The sequence below is a fragment of the Cololabis saira genome, chromosome 12, assembly GCF_033807715.1.
Source record: "Cololabis saira isolate AMF1-May2022 chromosome 12, fColSai1.1, whole genome shotgun sequence".
Taxonomy (NCBI): Eukaryota; Metazoa; Chordata; class Actinopteri; order Beloniformes; family Belonidae; genus Cololabis; species Cololabis saira.
Window position 1 is genome coordinate 9,130,956 of NC_084598.1, and position 21,785 is coordinate 9,152,740.

A 21,785-nucleotide genomic window follows, 5' to 3' on the forward strand; every position below is an offset into this window, starting at 1 on the left:
GTTTTTAAAAATGATTTATTAAACACTCTTTCATGGTGAATCATGGAAATACATGTATACAGTATAAACAGTTCAATGCAATATCAGAAATAAAAAAAGGAGCAGAATTATTTGGGAACGCTTTGAAATAAGTCAGGCCATCTGCAGTAAGAAATCCTAAGATGTCCAGGTAGAGTTGATCTGTCCTGTGATTGTCATTTGGTCTGAAATGGGAATGTGTCTGATCACTGTTGCGCCTTAAAACATATATTTTACTCCAAATAAATAAAACATTTAGAACAACATAAATGTTGGACAGAGCAGGTGTTACAACCACACTGGACAAAATGAGAATCATCAGTGCTGAAACTTACCTTTATGACCATGATGACGACAGAAAAGATGATGGTGGTGAAGAACAAGAGGAGGAAAGTAAAAGCCATGTACCAAATTTGCATCACTGTGTCTTGGCTCACATCTACATGCATGATGTCATCAAAGAAATTGCAGTGCTCCAGCGTGTCTGTGACAGAAGACAAATTAAATGTGTTATTTGAGAGAAAAAAAATCAAACCGACTCATTCTGGTAAAATATTGATTGAATAAAGTGTAAGAAAGAAAAATGAGGATGAAAAGTACCTGGATTAGAAAAATGGAGGGACAGGGTGTTGTTTCCATGTGTCACCCTGCAGGTGAGGAGCACCCTGGGTAGAGAGTCAACCTGGGACAGATGAAGGTGGCTTTGGATGCTGAACTTTCCATCCGGGCCTCTGTGGGGCTCACTAACGTTGTAGCTCCACAGCTCTGTGGTTTCATCACGAAACCAGGAGATATTAATGGATGCAGGGCTGAAGCCAGAGACCAGACACACAAGTTCATCAGAACCCCGAAGCAAGATGGCTGAAGGTTTGCTGTGGATCACTGAGGCTGGAGAAACAGTCAGGGAAGGATGACATTATTGACAAAAAGGCAATGGAGCAATAACTAATATGAACAGTGAACATTTACTGTGACCTCACCAAACACAGGATTTATACTGGTTTTTAGTGCTGTGTCAGATGATTCATGTCTGACAACACAAGTATAAGTTGAGTTTTTGTCCTCAGTTTGGGATACGTTTAGTCTGCTGCTCATTGAGTAAGATCTTCTCCCTGGGTCTTTCCATGGATCGCTGTTCATGTAACGAGAGGATGGGAGTCTGTGAGCGTTCTCCTCCCAATCTACCATGATGTTGGAGGGGAAAAATCCAGAAACTAAGCAAGCCAGCATGAGGTTGTCAGACGTAGACAGTTCAGCAACAGTTGGTTGCACAATCCTCACAGTTGGAGGAGACAGGTCTTGCAAAATACCAGAAGAAGAAAACAGTCAATAAGGGTTCATATGTGTTAGATTTTTCTGTTGGAGTCATAACAGAGAAGAATATTGTTGTTACCATGGATAATGTTTCTGATACCTGCACTTTTGCTGATGTGCTCCTCGTAGCCCTGGTTGGAACATCGGTGTTTCCCCTCACAAGATACTGGTTTATCCGCGAGCCAATCCTTCGCTGAAACTTGGAGGAAGCTGAGCAAAGTCTCAGTCCCATTTCTGTGAGCCACAGGTTGCTCCGTATGGACATCGGGGGAGGAATATTTGTCACCACCGACTTTCCAGGTGACAGAGAAATGACTGAGCCGAGGACCAACCAGAAGACAGGTAACGTTCACCTGTCCCTTGTTGTGAAGCTGCTCCAGTGGTGGAGCCTGAACATAAACACCAACTACCTGAGACCATGATGGAGACACTGAAACAAGAGCATCAGGTTAGACGCTTCAAACTACAAAACCTCTCAACTCACAATTATGAGAAAAGTGTCCAACATCTGTAAAATATGATTTAAAAGAGTATAATTGTGTTTATTCTTGATAAAAGGTTACATGTTTATGGGTTACGTCCAGTACTCGAGTTGTAAAAGAAAATCAGGGGGGATGGTGGATTTTATCATATGGGGACAGATAATTTGTGCTGATTACAAATAATATAATATATTACAAATAATAGCAGTGACCAAAACACCTGCAGAAACACTGCAGGAATGACATAGCAGCAGTTAAATGCAGCCTTCTGTAAGCTTTAAATATCCACTGGGCTTACATCAAATACATCAAAACACAACAATAAAAAACACTTTTCTGAACTTATCAATATGACTCTGTCCTTCACAGGATAAGTAAAATGGATCACTGCAAAAACTCAAAATCTTAACAAGAATATTTGTCTTATTTCTATTTAAAATGTCTCATTTTAGTAAAAAAAATCTCATTACACTTAAAACAAAACTCATCACTGGAAAAAACAACAATTTTCACCTGTTTCAAGTAGATTTTCACTTGAAATAAGTAGAAAAATCTGCCAGTGGAACAAGATTTTTTTGCTTGTAATAAGAAGATAAATCTTGTCCCACTGGCAGATTTTCCTACTTATTTCAAGTGAAAATTTACTTGAAACAGATGAAAATTGTCAAATAAGTTATTTTTCTGGTGATGACTCTAAATGTTGAAATAGCAGTAAAACCACATTCATTGATGAAATGACACAAGGGATGGAAAGGGGGGATGCCATCCCCCTCATCCCCCCTCAACTCCAGTACTGGTTACGTCACAGTTTACCTGAGCAGAAGCTGATGTTCCTTCTGACGGTTTTATTCAGAGAACTGTCAGACACCTCGCATGTGAAGTCCTTCCCTGTTTCCCACTCTTTCTGAGGAACATTCACTTCACTGGTAACAGTCACACGTCCATTTGTATCCATGGAGGTCTTGTTAGTAGATGAAGATATCGGTTTTAACTCAGTAAACCATTTAATTTGAGGGTTGAAGCCCCATCCTGAACACAAGACTTTCTGTTGTTGTGACTCTTCTCTGGGAGCCAGAAGAAGTTCCACTGATGGTTCCACTAGATATAACATTGAAAAAGAAAAAAACATAAATGATTCGTTTAGCAAATTATCTATTATCAATCATCTGTTACTGACAATAATAAAAAACAATCTCACCAAAAATGTTGTTGATGGAATTAGACACAAAAGGTTTGCTGGAGAAACCTTGGTTCACTTTGCAGGTGAAACTCGTGTCCCTGGTCCAGTTTTGTGGAGGCACAGAGAACCGTGTACTGACTGAATGGAGGTCCGAGGCTTCAGGAAGATCAACATAATGCTTGTGAGAAACATCAGCTCCTTTGGCCTGAAATGTGACGTAGAGGTCCTGTGAGGAGGGCTTTGTGATGTCACACTGGAGCACAGCAACGTCTCCCTTCAGCAGGTCTGGGAGAGATCTCCTGATCTCCACCAGTGGAGCTGGACCTGCAGGACCTGGACGATGACAGCACCATGTAAAATGTACATTTTCATGTGCAAACAGTGTTATTTAAAAGTTTGGGCATCCATTCACACATCGAGGGCCGAAGAACATAACCTCCTATCTGCAAAATTGTCTGATTGGTTTTTTTCACTTTGGATGACATCACAATGTGGGCTGCACCTATTCAGCCTGTACGGGTAGGGTTAGGTTAAGATAGGGGTATCCTTAAAAAATAGCATTCTACAAGAAAACAACACAGTTTTTTGTGTTTTCCCAAAAAAGTGAAATTTTCAGATAGGAGGTTATGTTCTTCGGTGATCCAAACTGAAAAATATACACATAATAACAACATTTTTGGACCTTTCCACTCTCTGCAATATGATAGTTTGCAAACTTTGATCTTCTTACCTGAAACCTTTACCGTTTTTTTAACAGTGAAGCAGCGATGTTGAGCTTTACAAGTTAGGAGCTGCAGGTTTTTCCAGGTCCTCGATGGGACCTTCAGTTCACTGATTAAAACAGATGTGTTTGTGACTTGCTTCACTTGGTGGTTGGATGGAGGTTTCTCATCCATAAGCCAGCTCAGGTCAGCATCAAACACACTGCTGATGGAACATTTAGCATTCACATCAGTATTTGTCATGACTGTCTTGAAGCTGGGAATCTCCACATGGATGGAAGGAGGGACACTTCCATGGACTGCAGGAAACATGGATCAGTCCTCATATAGTAATCCAAGTTATTCAATCAGTACAAAATCTGTCATTAAAAAAAAAAACGTTTTGGACATTATGTCTAATCTAATATTTGCTGTGAACATTTAATTTCCCAAACTTACTATGACAAATGCTTGTTGTCTTTGTATATTCACTGTCTTTGTGAATGGACTTGCAGGTAAAGTCTGAGCCTTTAGCCCACTCTGACATGTCCGGCTCCATCTCAGTGGTCAGACTGTAGGTTTTCTCTTCTCCCTCCACACACTCCAGATTCCTTTCCTTGGGTTTAATGTGTGACAGACGCCGGTTGTTCTGTTGCCACTCCACACTCAGTTCTTTAGGAAAATAGCCGCTTAGGGTGCAGATGAGTCTGACTTGTGAGACCCCGAATTCACCTTCCCATACAGGATACAAGGTGATGTTTGGAGCGACGACCCGCAGCTCTGTAACAGAAAAGAGATGACAGGTCTTTACACGTTTCCTGCTTTGACTGTTTGAAAAACACAACCTGATTTGATTTCATTCATACGTACCTTCAGATTCTGGTTGGTAACCAGTTGACATGAGTCTTAATTCTAAGTGTAGTGTGTTTGTTTTCGGGTAGATGGCAGAGTTGTGGTTTTACAGAGTTTGGTTTTGTAGACGTGCAGAAATGGATCTGAAAGTCCGTTGCACAGATGTTGAGCTTGACAAGAGTGATCAGGTTGTACAGAGAGGAAGCTTTGTGTAACACCCTGGTCCAAAAAGGAACCAAATACAGAAGTGAAAGCACACAAAGAGCAGCAGAGCATTGCAGACAGCAGGTGTGAGGTGCGGTTATGCCAGTAAAAGAAACAGAGAGCACATTTAAATATCTCATGTTTGTTTACATAAACCATCAGATGGACTTCTTCTCATGACTTTGCCAAAGGTTTTAATTACAAGTCTAGTAATTATAGAGCGAAAAGGTAACCAACTGTGAGATCTCCTGATTAACACACCCAGGTGAACATGGTTGATTCCAGATGTGGTAGGATGAACAAAGTATCATGAAACATAAGATACAAACTGTTAAACGGCCTGATGAGTTTTATGTATTATTTAAAACTATAACAAATATGAACAGTTTCAAAGTCATGTAAGAGATTAAAAAATGGGAGAATACATGAATTGGTATCTTCACTCAAACATTTATTTAAAAAAGGATAAAAGCTTTTGGAATTACACAGAAAGAGAAATAACATTTGTGATTACTTACATGACTGAATGAAAATATAAGAAAAGTTTTGAAAAAGACAAAAAAAAATGTTTTAAGTTCTTTCTGTGTTCTCGTATTTCATTTGATCTGAAATGAGATAAAAAGAAAAAAGAGACTGATAAATGTCCATGACAAAAATCAAAGTCTGTGTGTCGCTGCTGAAGAGTCTGAATTGAACACTTGATGAGAGTTTGAACATCACAGGTACAACATCGTTTCTTCTCAAACTAGAATTAAATCTCATCATAGAAAACAGAAACACCTTACAGCTCGTATGTGTTGTACCTTTCGGCAGTTATGTATCTGATAACTGATAACTATGTATCTGATAACTTGTGCAGGTAACACCTGCACAAAATATTTATTTCTCCTGCAATCGTCCAGACACATGAAATAAAGTTTCACATTAATCCAGTTGGACTTTAGTCAAGAGTTAACTAGAATCATTTGCAGCTGTGAGACTACACAACCAGCACTGCTCACAGTAGACCACATACAACCTGACAATAAATGTACATACTGGAAAATAATGTGCAATATCACTCTCTGCAACGTGCAATTATGTAAATATCCATCTGTTATTTTTGTATATACTAGTATTTCTTATTATTTTTTTTTCTTATTATTATTATTGTACATACCAGTTTACTGTCTATAGTGTGTTATTATTACTGTATTTGTTATTACTATTTCTATTAATGCCTCTTGTTTTTTGCACTATCCCCCTTTGCTACTGTGAACTGCAAATTTCCCCTCTGTGGGACTATTAAAGGATTATCTTATCTTATCTTATCTTAAAAGTCCTTAAGAAGTTTTATTCCCGTGTTAACTTATTTTAAACAAAAACACCCTTTTTATGATTTTCATTACATTTATTGAAGGGCTTTTAATGTTTCTTTTTCCTGTACATGAATCACTGATGTTTGAAATGTTGCTGCTGAAATTACTTTTGACTTTTATTAACATGTAAGATGTAAAAATGTCAGTTTTGAAATTAGTTTTGGTTTTAGTTTGTAAAAGCAGCTTTAGTGGCACCAACATTTCATCAAACATTGAATATTGTCTCATATTTACTGAGAAGGTTTGCTAAATATATTTAATGATGTCTTAACTTATTGTTTTTTTTCTTATAACTTATTATGGTATGTCGAGTGATAAGAAGTATCCTAAACTAACTTAATTAACTCAGGTAGAGTAATATGATCAGATCTATGTCATTAACATATTTATTTTGTGCTCTTTTATATTTTTACTCAATTATATTTCTGATGCACATTTTATTTAGTTACAAAAATATACAACAATAACTGATAAGCTTTTGTAATATAACTAGTTTTAAACTCGCACTTCTACTATTTTGAGATGATATTCTTTTCAATGCAGTTCAGTTTTTAACATCTAACTGAGTATTTCCGCGCTCCTGTCTCACAAATGAAGTGAAAGATTTCCTTTGTGACACTTTTTAGTTACATTTTCATTTTTTTCTTGTTTAAATCAGTCCGAAATATGTCCCTGCATTAAAATCTAGATGATTACCTTGAGAGCAGTGGTTCCAACAGTGAACACCAAAGTGATGAGGAAGAGGAGGATGAAGGTGACGGCGGTCTTTGCCATGTTATCTTGCTCGGCCTCCATGGCCTCGTTCCAGTGGCAGCTGCTTTCAGTCAGGAGCTCTGCTGTGGCTGCACAGTAATCAATAATAATGATGATTATAACTATTAAAATCTACATTTGTAGACACAGTGGTCAACATTTCTTTGAGGTTCCTGCAGGAGGTCATTGTGTTCTTGGACCTCACAGGTGAATATCTGTAATTAAATCAGTCAGTCTGTCGTCTGCAAGTGTCCTATGAACGTTAACAGTTTGGACTGTCTTTCTTTGATGACGCTTATATTCTTTATAGTCATTAACTTGGTCCTGTATTGATCCTGACTTGCTCAGAGAAAATCCATCATTAGTCTGGTTGCTATGACTTGGTTTGTGAGTGACTGAGAAACACAGAACCCAAGATGAAATAATGATGATAATAATAATTTTTCTTGTTTGGAGTGCAAGAGCGAGTAGAGAAACACAGACACACAAAGACAAGTCACACAAGCTGTGTTAGCACTCTTTCTGCAAAAACAAGGAGAAAACTAGATTTATTTAATTATATTGCTGCCTTAAGTTAGTGCAGAGGTGGTATTCTTGTGAGTAAAACGTTAAATAAAAACTTTTATATCAGAACCCTACAGTTGTGTAAAACTTATTTACGCCAAATATGTTTGACTTGGACTGGACTGTGACTGCACACTTCAAATTAACATTTAGCTAAAAATATTAGTTAAGTAAAGACATGAAGTGCAAGCAACAAATATGAACAGAACTTTTTTTTATTTATTTTCAATATGCATCAAAACACACAAACACAATGTCAATAAACACAATATCACAAGCAACAGACACTGAACCAAAAAAAGAAAAGAGGACACAGCGACACACAACGACATCTACTACGCCTTGCACTTGTCAGGGATGCTTATGTCCAGGTTGACCAGGTTGGTTTTATCAGATGTTCTGTATCCAATGGATCTGACGATGGATTTAGTTGAGTTAGCGATGGATTCGTGGTAAACAACACAGCTGTACACCACATCAGTCTGTCTCCACTGATCCAGGCTGAGGGTTAGCTGGCTGTAAGCGGAGTAAGATCCGGTGTTTTCTACAGCGTTTGTGGTACTGAACTTGTATTTGGAGTCTGCTTCCTCGTCATCAACAAACCAAGACACGAAAATGTTCTGAGGGAAGAAGTCTTTCACGTAGCAAGTCAGGGTCACCACGTCTTTTCTAGTGTGTTCTACTGGAGGCAACATAAACACTGAAGGACGCTGAGCAGCTCCTCCTGAAACCACAAGACAACAATTAGACTGTGTGATGGATGCAAATACCAGGAAACCCAGAACACACTGGTGCTACAAGAAAAAAAGCAAATAAAGTATCTAAATAACTCCCATCATGGCATGAAAAAATCATTCAAATCCTAAATTACTTTTAGTTTTTTGTTGCTGTTATTGTTTTGTTGAAAATGGATCCAAATGTTCTCACCGTTACTTCTCTGATAGCGGGTCTTCAGCGGGTCAATCCAGTCCTTGTGTTCAACAACGCAGAAGCGCGTAACTCCCTCGTGCCATTCATCATATGTGATGTCAAGAACGTGCTCAAAGCTTTTTGTTGTTGTTGTTACATCCTTTGAGGTACCGGCCAGTACATCACGTTCATCCTCCCACCAGATCTTTTGCACAGTTCCCTTTTTGACCTTGATTTGACATGTAAGCTGTCCCTTTTGTTTTACAAATAAGTCTTCAGCTTTGGGGGCGATGATGTTTACATCCACATCTGCTTTAGGACATCCTGAATCTGAGGCAAAATAAATAAAAAGTTGTTGAACAGAAGTCTTTACAAAAATATTATAATCTTAAGCTTCTTTTTTTTTTTTTACAGAAAAATGAACTTTGTACTCACCACCGGGACCGAGACTGCTTGAATCCTTGTAGGTCTCATTTGCTGTCCTTTCTGAACCAGTTTTTCCCCATTTCCCCTCAAACACGCATGTAAATGTCACACCTTCACTCAACTCACTGGGTTTCACTATGAGCATACTTGCTGAACTGTACAGCATCGTTCCGTTTGTGTCCTTTCTTTCCCCAGACAATGAACTGATCTCGTCTATTTTGCTGGAGACTTCGCTGCCGTCTTTCCTCCAACTGATCTCATATTTTTTGGGTGAAAAATCTTTGGCAAAGCAGAAGAAGGAAGCCTCATCTTTGTCATGATCAATGAAGGAACCCGTTGTAAGAGTTGGTAACTCATAAACCACGTCTGAAAAACAAACACACACACAAATATATGTTTGCAGAAGCAAGCAATAATATATTTATATATATGCAGAAGCCTAGGAAAATGCTGCCATCATCATTTAATTTAAAGATTTACCAGATTATTACCGGTATTGGTTAAGACAATATAATCAAGTTAATAAATCTTATCTAACTTGAATTAATATAACCACATCACGATGATGCCCTTTAAAGGAAAACTTGTTTATCTTCTTAACAAAGTGTTCATACTAATCCAGAGGAAACTATACAGGACTGTCTCAGAAAATTAGAATATTGTGATAAAGTTCTTTTTTTTCCTGTAATGCAATTAAAAAAACAAAAATGTCATACATTCTGGATTCATTACAAATCAACTGAAATATTGCAAGCCTTTTATTATTTTAATATTGCTGATTATGGTTTACAGCTTAAGATTAAGATTCCCACAATATTCAAATTTTTTGAGATAGGATATTTGAGTTTTCTTAAGTTGTAAGCCATGATCAGCAATATTAAAATAATAAAAGGCTTGCAATATTTCAAATGATTTGTAATGAATCCAGAATGTATGACATTTTTGCATTACAGAAAAATAAAAGGACTTTATCACAATATTCTAATTTTCTAAGACAGTCCTGTATATTCATTTTTATATCACATAGAGCCGAGCTTTAACACTCACTTCTGCATATACATCGAATGGCAAGCAAACACAGATTTGAAGTGAATGTTAATGATGTTAATTATAGACAGAGTGAAAACAGAGACAGAAAGAAGGACAATTATTCAGATCGATGGAAAGAAACGGACCACACCACTGCAGTCCAGGACAGGTGAAGAAGACATTCGGTACATTAGTGAAGATGGAAAAAGGACGAGACTAAATATGAACATAATAAAATTACACATCTGCCTCATTTAAACCCTCTTTTTTTAAATCGCGGTTTGGTGGAACTTTTCCCCCAAAATTTAATCCAATTATTTCTCTCTGTGATGTTCATTTCACTTAATTTGCAAAAGTGCAGTAAACTCTGACTCAAACAATAATTCTCAGAAAATCCTAGTGGGAACTGCACTGTAGCTATGGAGGTTTTATTATACTTATTGATTATTAGTAGTGATTTTAGTAATTAGTCACTGTCTACTTATTTTTATAAGGAATAAATGTGACTTCATGCAGCTCATTTCTTCTTTTGTTGGCTATAAAACTATTCATTACATTTTTCAATTAAGAAACAGTTAATCAAAAAAATAATCCAAATTGTTATACACACACGCATGTATATATACATGCGTTATATATATATATATATATATATATATATATATATATATATATATATATATATATATATATATATATATATATATATATATATATATATATACACCAGCTGTATCGTGTTTATACTGCAAAATGCCTAAATTTAACTCCCATAAGTACAGTTACTAGATACTACAGTACTGTAGCTGTTAAGAGGGATTTTATAACACAATTATTAAAATAAATAAAGAATAATATTTAAGAAAATTAATTTTTGAGTAGTTACATACAAAAATGTGAATTTGTACTTTTAAATTGAAATTAAATACTAAAAAGCAATGATTAATGACTTAGCAAAAGACTTACTTGGCTGTACAACAGTCCCTTGGACGTTCCCTGCAGCATGAGTTGCAACACATTGGAAAGGTTTTCTTGCGTCCCAGTCCTGTCTGCTCACTTGGACTTGACTTATTCCAATAAAAGCGCTGTTTTTCTGTACTGAAGGGTACTGGATGAAGTCTGTCAAAGACGTGCCGGCCTGGTTCCATGAGAAGGTCACTGAGGACGGCGTGAAATCGGTGGCAAGACAGCCGAGGGTGACTTTCTGTCCTCCTCTAGAGCCACATGGCATCAGAGGAAAGACCGTCGGTTTTGTGGGAGTTGCTGAAACAGGAAAAACACATGTAAAATGGAAATTAAAACAAATTAAAATAATGTTATATACTCATAATTTTTCTCAAATAACTGAGGTGAAGTTACTGCTTTGATGCAATGATGTAATAAAGACCAGCATGAACCAAAAACTGAGGAATGTTGAAGGTTTCAAAGTCCCTCTGTGAATGAAAATTGCTGCTTTCCCATTTGATTTAGTCAGTCTGTTTGTCATACTGTATTAATATTAACCTCCCTCAATAGTCTTTAAAAAATTTTTTAACCGTTTAACTAAAAGTGGAATTCATCTTCAGAGCACCATTTGAACAGTAATTTGTCATATTTTAAAAATATTAATAAATAACTATCCATCAACTGAGTTACTGGCATAATTATACTACAAATGTTCTGCATTTGTGTTATCAGATGAAACGATATCTTACCTGATGAAACAGTCACCATTGTACCTTTTCCCCAGTAGTCAAAAGCAGCGTAACACAGTGATGAATCTACTTAACTCTGAGCATAAAAAGTATGTTCCACTAACAGTGAACACAAAACTCATTAAAAATTAAAAATTAATCTCCCTTTCTCATGAAATTCATTCAAATTGGCCAAATCATGTAGATTTTAATGTTTTAAACAATGTTGCATTTGAGAAAATTGGATTTTGTCAGTAGAAACGCTGTAAGAACATTTCACTTTGAGACCTTATAAGATAATAACCTACACTTTAACATAAAAGGGACATTTAAAAGTATCAAACAATCCAACTGTTAACTTTAAATAGTATAAATCTTACCTGATGACACTGTTACCATCGTGCCTTTTCCCCAATAGTCAAAAGCCCAGTTATCACAGTAGAAATAGTCTATTCACACTCCAAACAAAAACTCTCTACCATTAGGTCCTGTTGTTTCCTTTAGGTAGTTAGCTTTTAAAAGTCTTTAATTTAAGATTAATTAAAAACAGAATTATTATCAAACTGAATTCAATGATAACAGGTTCTTATTGTTATTTGTACACATTTTTGTCAAGTGACAAAAATCTGATGGTCGCTGACCGATAGTTGTGGCAACGCGAAAACAAAAAAATCATAAATTTCAAATGTATTTTTTAATTGAGAAATAATGACGTTTTCCTACCCGAGGTGACGGTGACCACGGTGCCTTTTCCCCAGTAGTCAAAAGCGTCGTCACAGTAAAACAAACCATGAACTACACGAAACTAAAACCTGATCACAGATTAATAGTTTCCATCTCAATCTTTTATGATAGTATGTAATCTATAAAATCTAATATTCAGTATATTTCCATTGCATCTTAGAATTCGACAATAAGATTATTAAATTGACAAGCTTTTCATAAACGTTAAGACATTACAATAACAGATTTGTTGTACAGTTTTCAGATATTAATTACCCGAATGGCATCAACTGTATTTCCCCAAAACAGATACATTGCTGTTTTTAAGGCAAAATATACACATTAAAGGGAAAAAAAATAGTTTGACTTACCTGAAGTGACTGTAACCGTTGTGCCTTTCCCCCAGTAGTCAAAAGCGTAATCACAGTGCTGCATCTCAACATATCCATCACACAAAAACTTACCAAAGACTCTGTTGATGCCACTGAGGTCTAAATGTTCTACACTGAACATTACAATGTGATATTTATTACCTTCATATTATTAAATTGAAATAAAGAGCTGTCTCGACCTGCTGTGACGGTTACCACTGTTCATTTTCTTGAGTTGTCAAAAGCACAGTCACAATGTTATATGTGAGGATATTTAATACACTAAAAAATGTTTTTTAAGATGTCATTGATGCATCTAAAGTCTAAATCAAACAGTGTAAAATTCTGGACCAAAATCAAAAAGCTCGTTTTTTACCTGTTGTGACAGTGACCACCGTTCCTTTTCCCCAGTAGTCAAAGTAGTTGTCACAGTGACACGTTTCTATAGTACTTTAGTACAAAAACGTCTCACACACTTGTTTTAATTCACTAAATGATCTGACGTTACAGGAAATACCAGAACATGACCCAAAAGTGTCTGGAGATTTCATAAAGTTTAGATCCTAGTTGTGTAATTAATTAAACTAATGTAAATATGATTATAAATCATAGAAAAGTATTGAATTGTTTCAACTACATGTATATCAGGTTTTTACTTACCAGAAGTTACTGTGACTTGTGTTCCTTTCCCCCAGTAGTCAAAGGAGCCGTAGTACACAGTGATGTATGTCAGTTGACTTCATGTACAAATACTTGGTTTTAATAAAAGAAAAAAAGACCTTCAGGGTTACTTATGATGCCATTCCTTCTCTACAGTTTTTGGGGATTCTCCCTTGAGATATTTGTTTCCTGTGGTTTGAATGAAATAAAGTTACATCTGTTTGCCAACAGTCAGCATAAACTTCCTCTTTGTCAGACCTTATTGTCAGCTCCATGTCCAACATTTCACACATCACATACACCATTTTAATGTATTGATGATAATATATCTTAATGTTCACACTCTGAAATGAATAAATTATACATTTTTAATATAGCCATCTGATCTGTCATGAAGATTTCACTCAACCAAACTGCAAAAACCTACAAGTGGCTTTTTAATGTTTTGGTTCATTAGGTCTGTTTATTGTCCAGAGATGTGATTTTCACCGTTTTTATTTTCATCCTAATGGATCTGAACAGAACAACAGAAAGAGATACTGTATGTTGTGAAATACAAAAAGACAGTTGCATCACATTTAGCTGGTGACTAAATCCACATCTGGTTGGAAGAGTTGTTGAGTTTTGTATTGAAAAGTTAAATCCAGCTATTTTTCTGATTTTTGGGATCACTCGCTACTCAGACTTAGATCTGATGGGTCCTTTGGTTCCTTCAACTCCAAATAAATTAAAGTAAGAATCCTGCCAGTGAAACAGGAGCCGGTTGTAGAGGGAGTGTAGCTCTGGATGAAGGAGTGAAGGTAGAGGGAGTGTATCTCTGGATGAAGGAGTGAAGGCAGGCAGGAGCCGTTGTGGTAATTGCTTGGTAAGTCAAAAGCAGAGCTTTCAATTTGATGCGCGTTGCAACTGGAAGCCAGTGTGGAGAGATTAGCAGCAGAGTGACATGAGCTCTCTTGGGTTGGTTGAAGACCAGACGTGCTGCTGCATCTTGATCATCTGTAGAAGTTTAACTGAGCAGCAGGAAGGCCGACCAACAAGGAATGAACCCTCGAGCACCCTGCGGAGGGTGTAGAGCTGGTCCAGTGTTCCACGGCCGGGACGGAAAATTCCATTGTTCCTCCTAAATCGGATGTTCAACTATCGGCCGTAATCTCCTCTCCAGTAACCTGGCGTAGACTTTCTCGGGGAGGCTGAGAAGTGTGATCCCCCTGTATTTGGAACACACTCTCCGGTCCCCCTTTTTAAAAAGAGGGACCACCACCCCGGTTTCCCACCACAGCGGCACCGTCCCCTTCCTCCATGCAATGCCGTAGAGGCGTGTCAACCAAGACAGCCCTACGACATCCAGAGACTTGAGGTACTCGGGGCGAATCTCATCCACCCCCAGTGCCACCGAGGAGCTTATGAACTACCTCAGTGACCTCGGCTTGGGTGATGGATGAGCACATCCCCGAGTCCCCACTCTCTGCTTCCTCAGTGGAAGGCATGTCAGTCTGGTTGAGGAGATCCTCAAAGTATTCCTTCTACCGTTCAACGATGTCACCAGTCGAGGTCAACATCTCCCCACACGCACCATATATGGTGCCGGCAGAGTACTGCTTCCCCCTTCTGAGGCGCCGAACGGTCCGCCAGAATTTCCTCGAGGCCGACCGAAAGTCTCCCTCCCAGACCCAAGTTTTTGCCTCCAGGACTGCCCGAGTTGCGGTTTGCTTGTCCTGCCGGTACCTATCTACTGCGTCAGGAGTCCCACAGGCCAACATAGCCCGGTAGGACTCCTTCTTCAGTCTGACGGCATCCTTTACTTCCGGTGTCCACCACCGGGTACTAGGATTGCCACCACGACAGGCACCTTGCGACCACAACTTCGAGCCGCCGCGTCGACAATGGAGGCAGAGAACATGGTCCACTCGGACTCAATGTCCCCCGCCTCCCCTGGGATCCGAGAGTGGTTCACTCGGAGGTGAGAGTTGAAGACGTCCCTGACAGAGGGCTCAGCCACACGTTCCCAACAGACCCTCACAATCCATTGTGTCTGCCCGGTCTGTCCAACGTCCTCCTCCGCTAGCGCATCCAACTCACTACCAGGTGGTGATGAGTTGACAGCTCAGCCCCTCTCTTTGAGTGTCGAAGACATGCGGCCGAAGGTCAGATGAAACGACAACAAAGTCGATCATTGACCTCCGGCCTCGGGTGTCCTGGTGCCACCCTTATGTTTGAACATGGTGTTCGTGATGGACAAACTGTGACTAGCACAGAAGTCCAACAACAAAACACAGCTCGGGTTCAGATCGGGGAGGCCGTTCCTCCAAATCACGCCTCTCCAGGTATCACTGTCATTGCCCTCGTGAGCTTTGAAGTCCCCCAGTAGAACAATGGAGTCCCCAGTTGGAGCACCATCCAGTACCCCTCACAGGGACCCCAAGAAGGCCGGGTACTCCGCACTGCTGTTCGGACCGTAGGCACAAACAAGAGTGAGAGACCTTTTCCCGACCCGAAGCGTCCCTCTCGTTCACCGGGGTAAACTCCAACACATGGCGACTGAGCTGAGGGGCTATAAACAAGCCCACACCAGCTCGCCGCCTCTCACCCTGAAGCAACTCCAGAGTAGTGGAGGGTCCAGCCCCTTTCAAGGAGCTGGGTTCCAGAGCCCAAGCTATGTGTGGAGGTGAGCCCGACTATCTTTAGCCGCCGCTATCTCTCAACCTCACACACAAGCTCCGGCTCCTTCCCCACCAGCAAGGTGATATTCCATGTCCCCACTGCGAGGGTTTTGGTCCAGGGATTGGGTCGTCGAGGCACCCCGCCACGACTGCTACCCAGACCACATGGCACCGGGCCTACGGGAAGGCGAAGGTCCTTGATTTTTTGTTAACCATGATGAGCTTAGGTTTATTCATTCCAACAATATTTTTGTAATGGTTAGAAATGTAGAACTACATCATAAATACCTGTTAGGATTTTATGAAATTATTGAAGCCCAAAACTGTCTGGGCTCTCTCTTCAAAGTAGGCTAATCTCATTCTGATTAAGAGCCAAGCGTAGACAAAAATTAGATTAGAAGTTAAATACAAATACACATCGTTGGAGAGGAGACGGGGAAAAGGTGACACCTTAAGGTGATTTCCCCTTCATCTGGCTCTGCTAATGAAGTTAAATACAAATACACATTGTTGGAGAGGAAACGGGGGAAAGGTGACACCTTAAGGCGATTTCTCCTTGATCTGACTCCTAATGAAATTAATTTGCAATACACATGCCATGGGGGAATAAGCAGACGCTTAGGTGTGGGGAGTCTCACCTGTGAGCTAGGCTTGACACCCCAGGGAAAAGGAAGATGGGAGTGACACGTCTCTTAAGGCTCAACCAATGAAAATCATTTGCAAAGAACATCCTCCTTTTCAGTATAAATTCAACTGGACTCATGAAAACGTGGTGCATTTCTCTCCGACCCAACGTGGTCTGACAGAGGTGTACCCCGGCCGGAGACAAATGTACTTCCGGCCGGAAAAACCTTGTGCTTGACATGATTAAAAGTTGTTAACCTGTAATTCTTTCCACTAGTCTTTCTTGATTCACCAGACAAAAGAACACGTATCTTTCAATGGTGACCCTGAAACGTGATCTGGTTGTTTCCTGACTGTGGAATTCTGGAGAGGAGACCTGGAGGAAGTTTTCATGCAGACAACCAAAACCTGACTAGTCAAAAGGTAAGCAGAAACCGCTGATGAGTAGAAATTTCTGCACATTGGATTTATCAAATTAATATTGGTTGTCTGATTGAATTCTTCCCAAGCTCATAAAGAAAAATAGGTTTTGTCTTTTGATATGTCATGCACAACGTTAATTTTTCTGTTTCAGTTTAGTTTTATAATGTTGGTTGGAGTCCATCAGGTGGAATTCCTGTAAACGCTGTATTTTTCTGTTTTAGTTTAGTTTTATAATGTTGGTTGGAGTCCATCAGGTGGAATTCCTGTAAACGCTGTATTAGTTTTATAATGTTGGTTGGAGTCCATCAGGTGGAATTCCTGTAAACGCTGTATTTTTCTGTTTTAGTTTAGTTTTATAATGTTGGTTGGAGTCCATCAGGTGGAATTCCTGTAAACGCTGTATTTTTCTGTTTTAGTTTAGTTTTATAATGTTGGTTGGAGTCCATCAGGTGGAATTCCTGTAAACGCTGTATTTTTCTGTTTTAGTTTATAGCAAAAGTTATTTATGCGGGTCAGAGTCCCTCAGGTGGAATCCCTGTAAACGCTGTATTTTTCTGGTTTATAATGCGGGTCAGAGTCCCCCAGGTGAGATTCCTGTAAACGCTGTATTTTTCTGTTTAAATATTATTGTTTTGCTTGTCATGTATAATGTATGTCTGTTATTAATTTGCGCTCTCTCCCCCTGCGAGCCCCCCCCCCTTTTTCCTTCAGGACTGACAGTCAGTCCTCCCCTTTTGTTTTGTTTTGGGAAACGTCACAGTGGGTGGGAGGCACCCCCACCAACATTGAGAAAGCCAGAGGTGACAAACTATGACCCCCAAGAGCCCAAGCACTGTCCGTCTTCAGGTCAGAGACGACAAAGCTGGGTCGGCTGATGATACGAACTTCATCTGAATACGAGGTGCAACTGTATCTGCCAAAACTATGCTTGGACACTGGCGAAGGTCTATCTGCTTACAGCTCTGGGAACAGCCTGTGGTGCTGAAAGGCCGAGGTTTTCTGCGGATGCCTGGTGTTCTCACGAGGGCGATTGTTGGTATACTGCACACACTCATTTCCTACTGTTTTGTTCCAATGGGTCATCGGTTTTACATACTTTTTCATAGAGCTGGTTGAATATTATTTTACGATTTTTTTATTTTATTTTATGTTTGGGGGGGATTAGTTTGAAAAGATGGTTATCTGTCCAAAGTGTGCCCATGCCTGTTGAAAGGGTTGAAAGAATAAAAAAAAAAAAAAAAAAAAAAAAAAAAAATTGGGGGGGATAGTAGACAATGTTCAGAGGAATACAAACTACTTGCATGCCATTTTTTCTAATAATTAACATATGTTGTTTAAAGTTGTTACAAAGGGGCAAGGCTCAACTAAGATTATAGATAGATATTACTGTACAACCTGTCCGTTCTGTTTTCTGAGACATACAGGGATATGGAATGAAACCTTTTCCAGGCTAGGAGAAGGCTCTCCCGCCTGGCAGGAGCCACTCTGGGACCGTGACAGACATTCCAGGGCCTGAGTGGATGCTTGAGTAAAGGCTACTTGGATGGACAGAAAAAAACTTGGGAGACATCGGAGGACAACTTTCATCATCTGGATCCAATACCCCGATCTACAGGAAATCATGGAGTGATGGAGTGCTTTCGTCTCCAGAAGAACAATGGATTATTTTTTGTTGCCGTAAACCTGGACACCTGGATTTCCCCATTTTTGACTGGAATGTATAACGGACTGACGCATGGTTGTAATGATTTATTTGGTTTATTTGTGAAATGCTCATCCATTATGAGATGTACAATTGTTTACAATATGAATATTCAGACTTCCACAGCTTTAAATTTATGATTGTTGTTGAATGTATTTGTATATTAATCTGTATGTATGGTTCTTGATATTTGTGGGTTTTCTCTTCTGTTGCTCTGCTTGTATCTTCACATCTGGTGGTCATGTGTAATATTGCAGGATTGGGACTCTGTTCTGTCTATACAGCTAAGCAGGGTGTTCTTTTTATATAAGAAAGGGGGTACAAAAACAACACATATATTTTATATCCCAGTGGACAGTTTTACATGGTTGGTTTAAAAAACATGAATTAATCATGTTTTGAGTGGAAGTTGTTAGGATTTTATGAAATTATTGAAGCCCAAAACTGTCTGGGCTCTCTCTTCAAAGTAGGCTAATCTCATTCTGATTAAGAGCCAAGCGTAGACAAAAATTAGATTAGAAGTTAAATACAAATACACATCGTTGGAGAGGAGACGGGGAAAAGGTGACACCTTAAGGTGATTTCCCCTTCATCTGGCTCTGCTAATGAAGTTAAATACAAATACACATTGTTGGAGAGGAAACGGGGGAAAGGTGACACCTTAAGGCGATTTCTCCTTGATCTGACTCCTAATGAAATTAATTTGCAATACACATGCCATGGGGGAATAAGCAGACGCTTAGGTGTGGGGAGTCTCACCTGTGAGCTAGGCTTGACACCCCAGGGAAAAGGAAGATGGGAGTGACACGTCTCTTAAGGCTCAACCAATGAAAATCATTTGCAAAGAACATCCTCCTTTTCAGTATAAATTCAACTGGACTCATGAAAACGTGGTGCATTTCTCTCGGACTCACGCGGTCTGAAGAAGTGTACCCCGGCCGGAGACAAATGTATCTCCGGCCGGAAAAAACCTTGTGCTTGACATGATTAAAAGTGTATTAACCTGTGACTCTTTCCACTAGTCTTTCTTGGTTCTCCAGACAAACGAACACGTATATCTTTCATACCTGAAGGTGTTCTGGCTTAATCCATACTTATTATATCTGGTGAAGTTTTCCGGTGTCAGTAAGCTTCGAAGCTGCACCTCCAACTGTATATCAGGACTCCAGCTCCGGCTCTTTAACTCTCGGTCCTCGAGGGCCGCTGTCCTGCATGTTTCATTTGAATCAGGTGTGTTAGAGTTGGGATGCATGTAAGACCTGCAGGACAGAAGTCCTTGAGCACAGGAGCTGAGGAGCCCTGCTGTATAGAAAAGGAAAACATCAATGAATGCTGTAGTGGTTACTATAACTACCCTTCAACATGTTCTTAGCATATTTTGCATAATTGTTTTAGGAATATAGTGACACGTAAAACTGTCAACAAACAAACACATGCACTAGTATTTCTACTAAAGGAGGGATCTTCAAGTCCGGTTCCTTGAGGCCCGCTGTCCTGTATTTTTAGATACTTCCCAGCTCCAACACACCTGATTCCGATTAAGTCATCGTTAGCACTTTATCAAGGTCTATTAACGACAGTCATTTGTATCAGGGTGTGCTAAAACCAGGGAAACATCTAAAACATGCAGGACAGCTGACCTCAAGAACCGGAATTGGAGACCTCTGTAATACAGTAAAGTAAGGCAGGAGATCTCGTGGACCTCTGCGATGTAAAATCCATCATGTCTACTTGGCCTCTGTATTTGAATCACAGTGCAGCAAAGGAATGCACATGATCAGGAATACTTTTGAGGATAATACCTCAAAAGAACAATTATTTGATGATCTCACGTGTTAAACCATCAGAGGGAACAACCCTTTTTAGTGCTGTGAAATGGTTTAAGTCAGTGAATTTGAATCATGTGATATTTATGTACTGTAGGTGTGTGAGTGTCTAGGATGTTGAGTCTCTCATCAGTTTCTTTTTTTTTGTGAGGGGTGTGAGTGGAGATCCATGCAAATTATTACAGTTTACACACTTTTAGGAAAATGTGCTTATATTTTTTGTCACATGTTGATAAAATATGGTAAATACTGAATGGATAACAATAACTTCCATGTTCACAACTTACAAGTTCACCTCAGGCCTGCTTTGGTGTGAGCTGCTGTCATTGTCAGTGTGTTCATGAGTTTAGTTTTCAGTCTAAAGTTCCAGTTTGTCCTCTGGATGCGGAAGCACCTGCTGTGGTGAAGATTGTTTCCTGTATGTTACATAAATATTAGCCAGTAGTTGATAACCACAAGTTCAAATATGTGCACAGGCTGTACAGACTTTTTCATGTCCAAACTTTTACTTTTTTGAAACTGTCTTTCTCGTTTGTGAGTGACTCACATTTAAAACATACTTTCATAAACACAAAATCACTGTCACGTGCAGCAGACAGAAATGATACGCAGGTAAAAGTACTTTTGCTTATAAATAAACATAAAATCAACAGTGTTGTGACAAAAATATCAGTTTTATTTATGATGCAGTTAAAAAAGAGAAAAAAAAGTAGGTCACTGAAAAGTTGGTGGAAGATTAGAGCTCAGAGTTTATTGTAGCCTCCAGGGTCAGCTGACTGTCTGTTTGTGCTAAAATGCTGCTAAGAATCATAATGAAGCTCACAGTCACTGCAAGAGACTGAGGCCCCGTTTATACATAGCAAAAACAGTGGTGTTTTAATGCGTTTTGGCTGTTCGTTTACACGAAAACGAAGCTCAAAGTCACCAATAATAATAATAATAATAATAATACATTTTATTTATATAGCGCTTTTCTGGGCACTCAAAGACGCTTTACATTAAAACTACCAAAAACTATCATTTCTGAAAACTCCAGCCAAAGTGGAGATTTGCAAAAACTCCGTCTTCACGTTTGCTTGTAAACAGAGAGAAACGGACATTTAGGCTTCAGAACGTCACATTATGAGACAGAAACGACACCAGCATCATGTGTGCGACCTGCGTTTACAATTTGTTTTGCCACGTCAATGTTTCCTTGTATTTTACTTGTTTTATATTCTAAAGTCACACTTAAAAGTAACTCTACTTCTCTGTCACTCCAAACGAAAGACTCTCGTTCCATCTTGGAAGTAACTGGAAGTTATGTTATGGGATTCTGTTATAGTGGGAGTCC

At 39.1% G+C, this 21,785-nt stretch overlaps 1 protein-coding gene across 1 annotated transcript in view; it reads right to left on the reverse strand.

The window, feature by feature from the left end:
- Nucleotides 1-70: 70 nt before the first annotated feature.
- Nucleotides 71-21,785, reverse strand: part of LOC133456789 (immunoglobulin mu heavy chain-like) — a 45,766-nt gene continuing 24,051 nt past the window's right edge. Inside the window, exons 4-14 of the mRNA XM_061735381.1 lie at nucleotides 12,934-12,990; nucleotides 10,757-11,053; nucleotides 4,155-4,475; nucleotides 3,725-4,015; nucleotides 3,013-3,327; nucleotides 2,628-2,912; nucleotides 1,433-1,762; nucleotides 999-1,316; nucleotides 619-906; nucleotides 354-502; nucleotides 71-203 (exon numbers count right to left, since the gene is read on the reverse strand). Coding sequence (XP_061591365.1) covers nucleotides 195-203; nucleotides 354-502; nucleotides 619-906; nucleotides 999-1,316; nucleotides 1,433-1,762; nucleotides 2,628-2,912; nucleotides 3,013-3,327; nucleotides 3,725-4,015; nucleotides 4,155-4,475; nucleotides 10,757-11,053; nucleotides 12,934-12,990 — 2,660 coding nt within the window. The 3' untranslated portion in view covers nucleotides 71-194. The remainder of the gene's footprint in view (nucleotides 204-353; nucleotides 503-618; nucleotides 907-998; nucleotides 1,317-1,432; nucleotides 1,763-2,627; nucleotides 2,913-3,012; nucleotides 3,328-3,724; nucleotides 4,016-4,154; nucleotides 4,476-10,756; nucleotides 11,054-12,933; nucleotides 12,991-21,785) is intronic.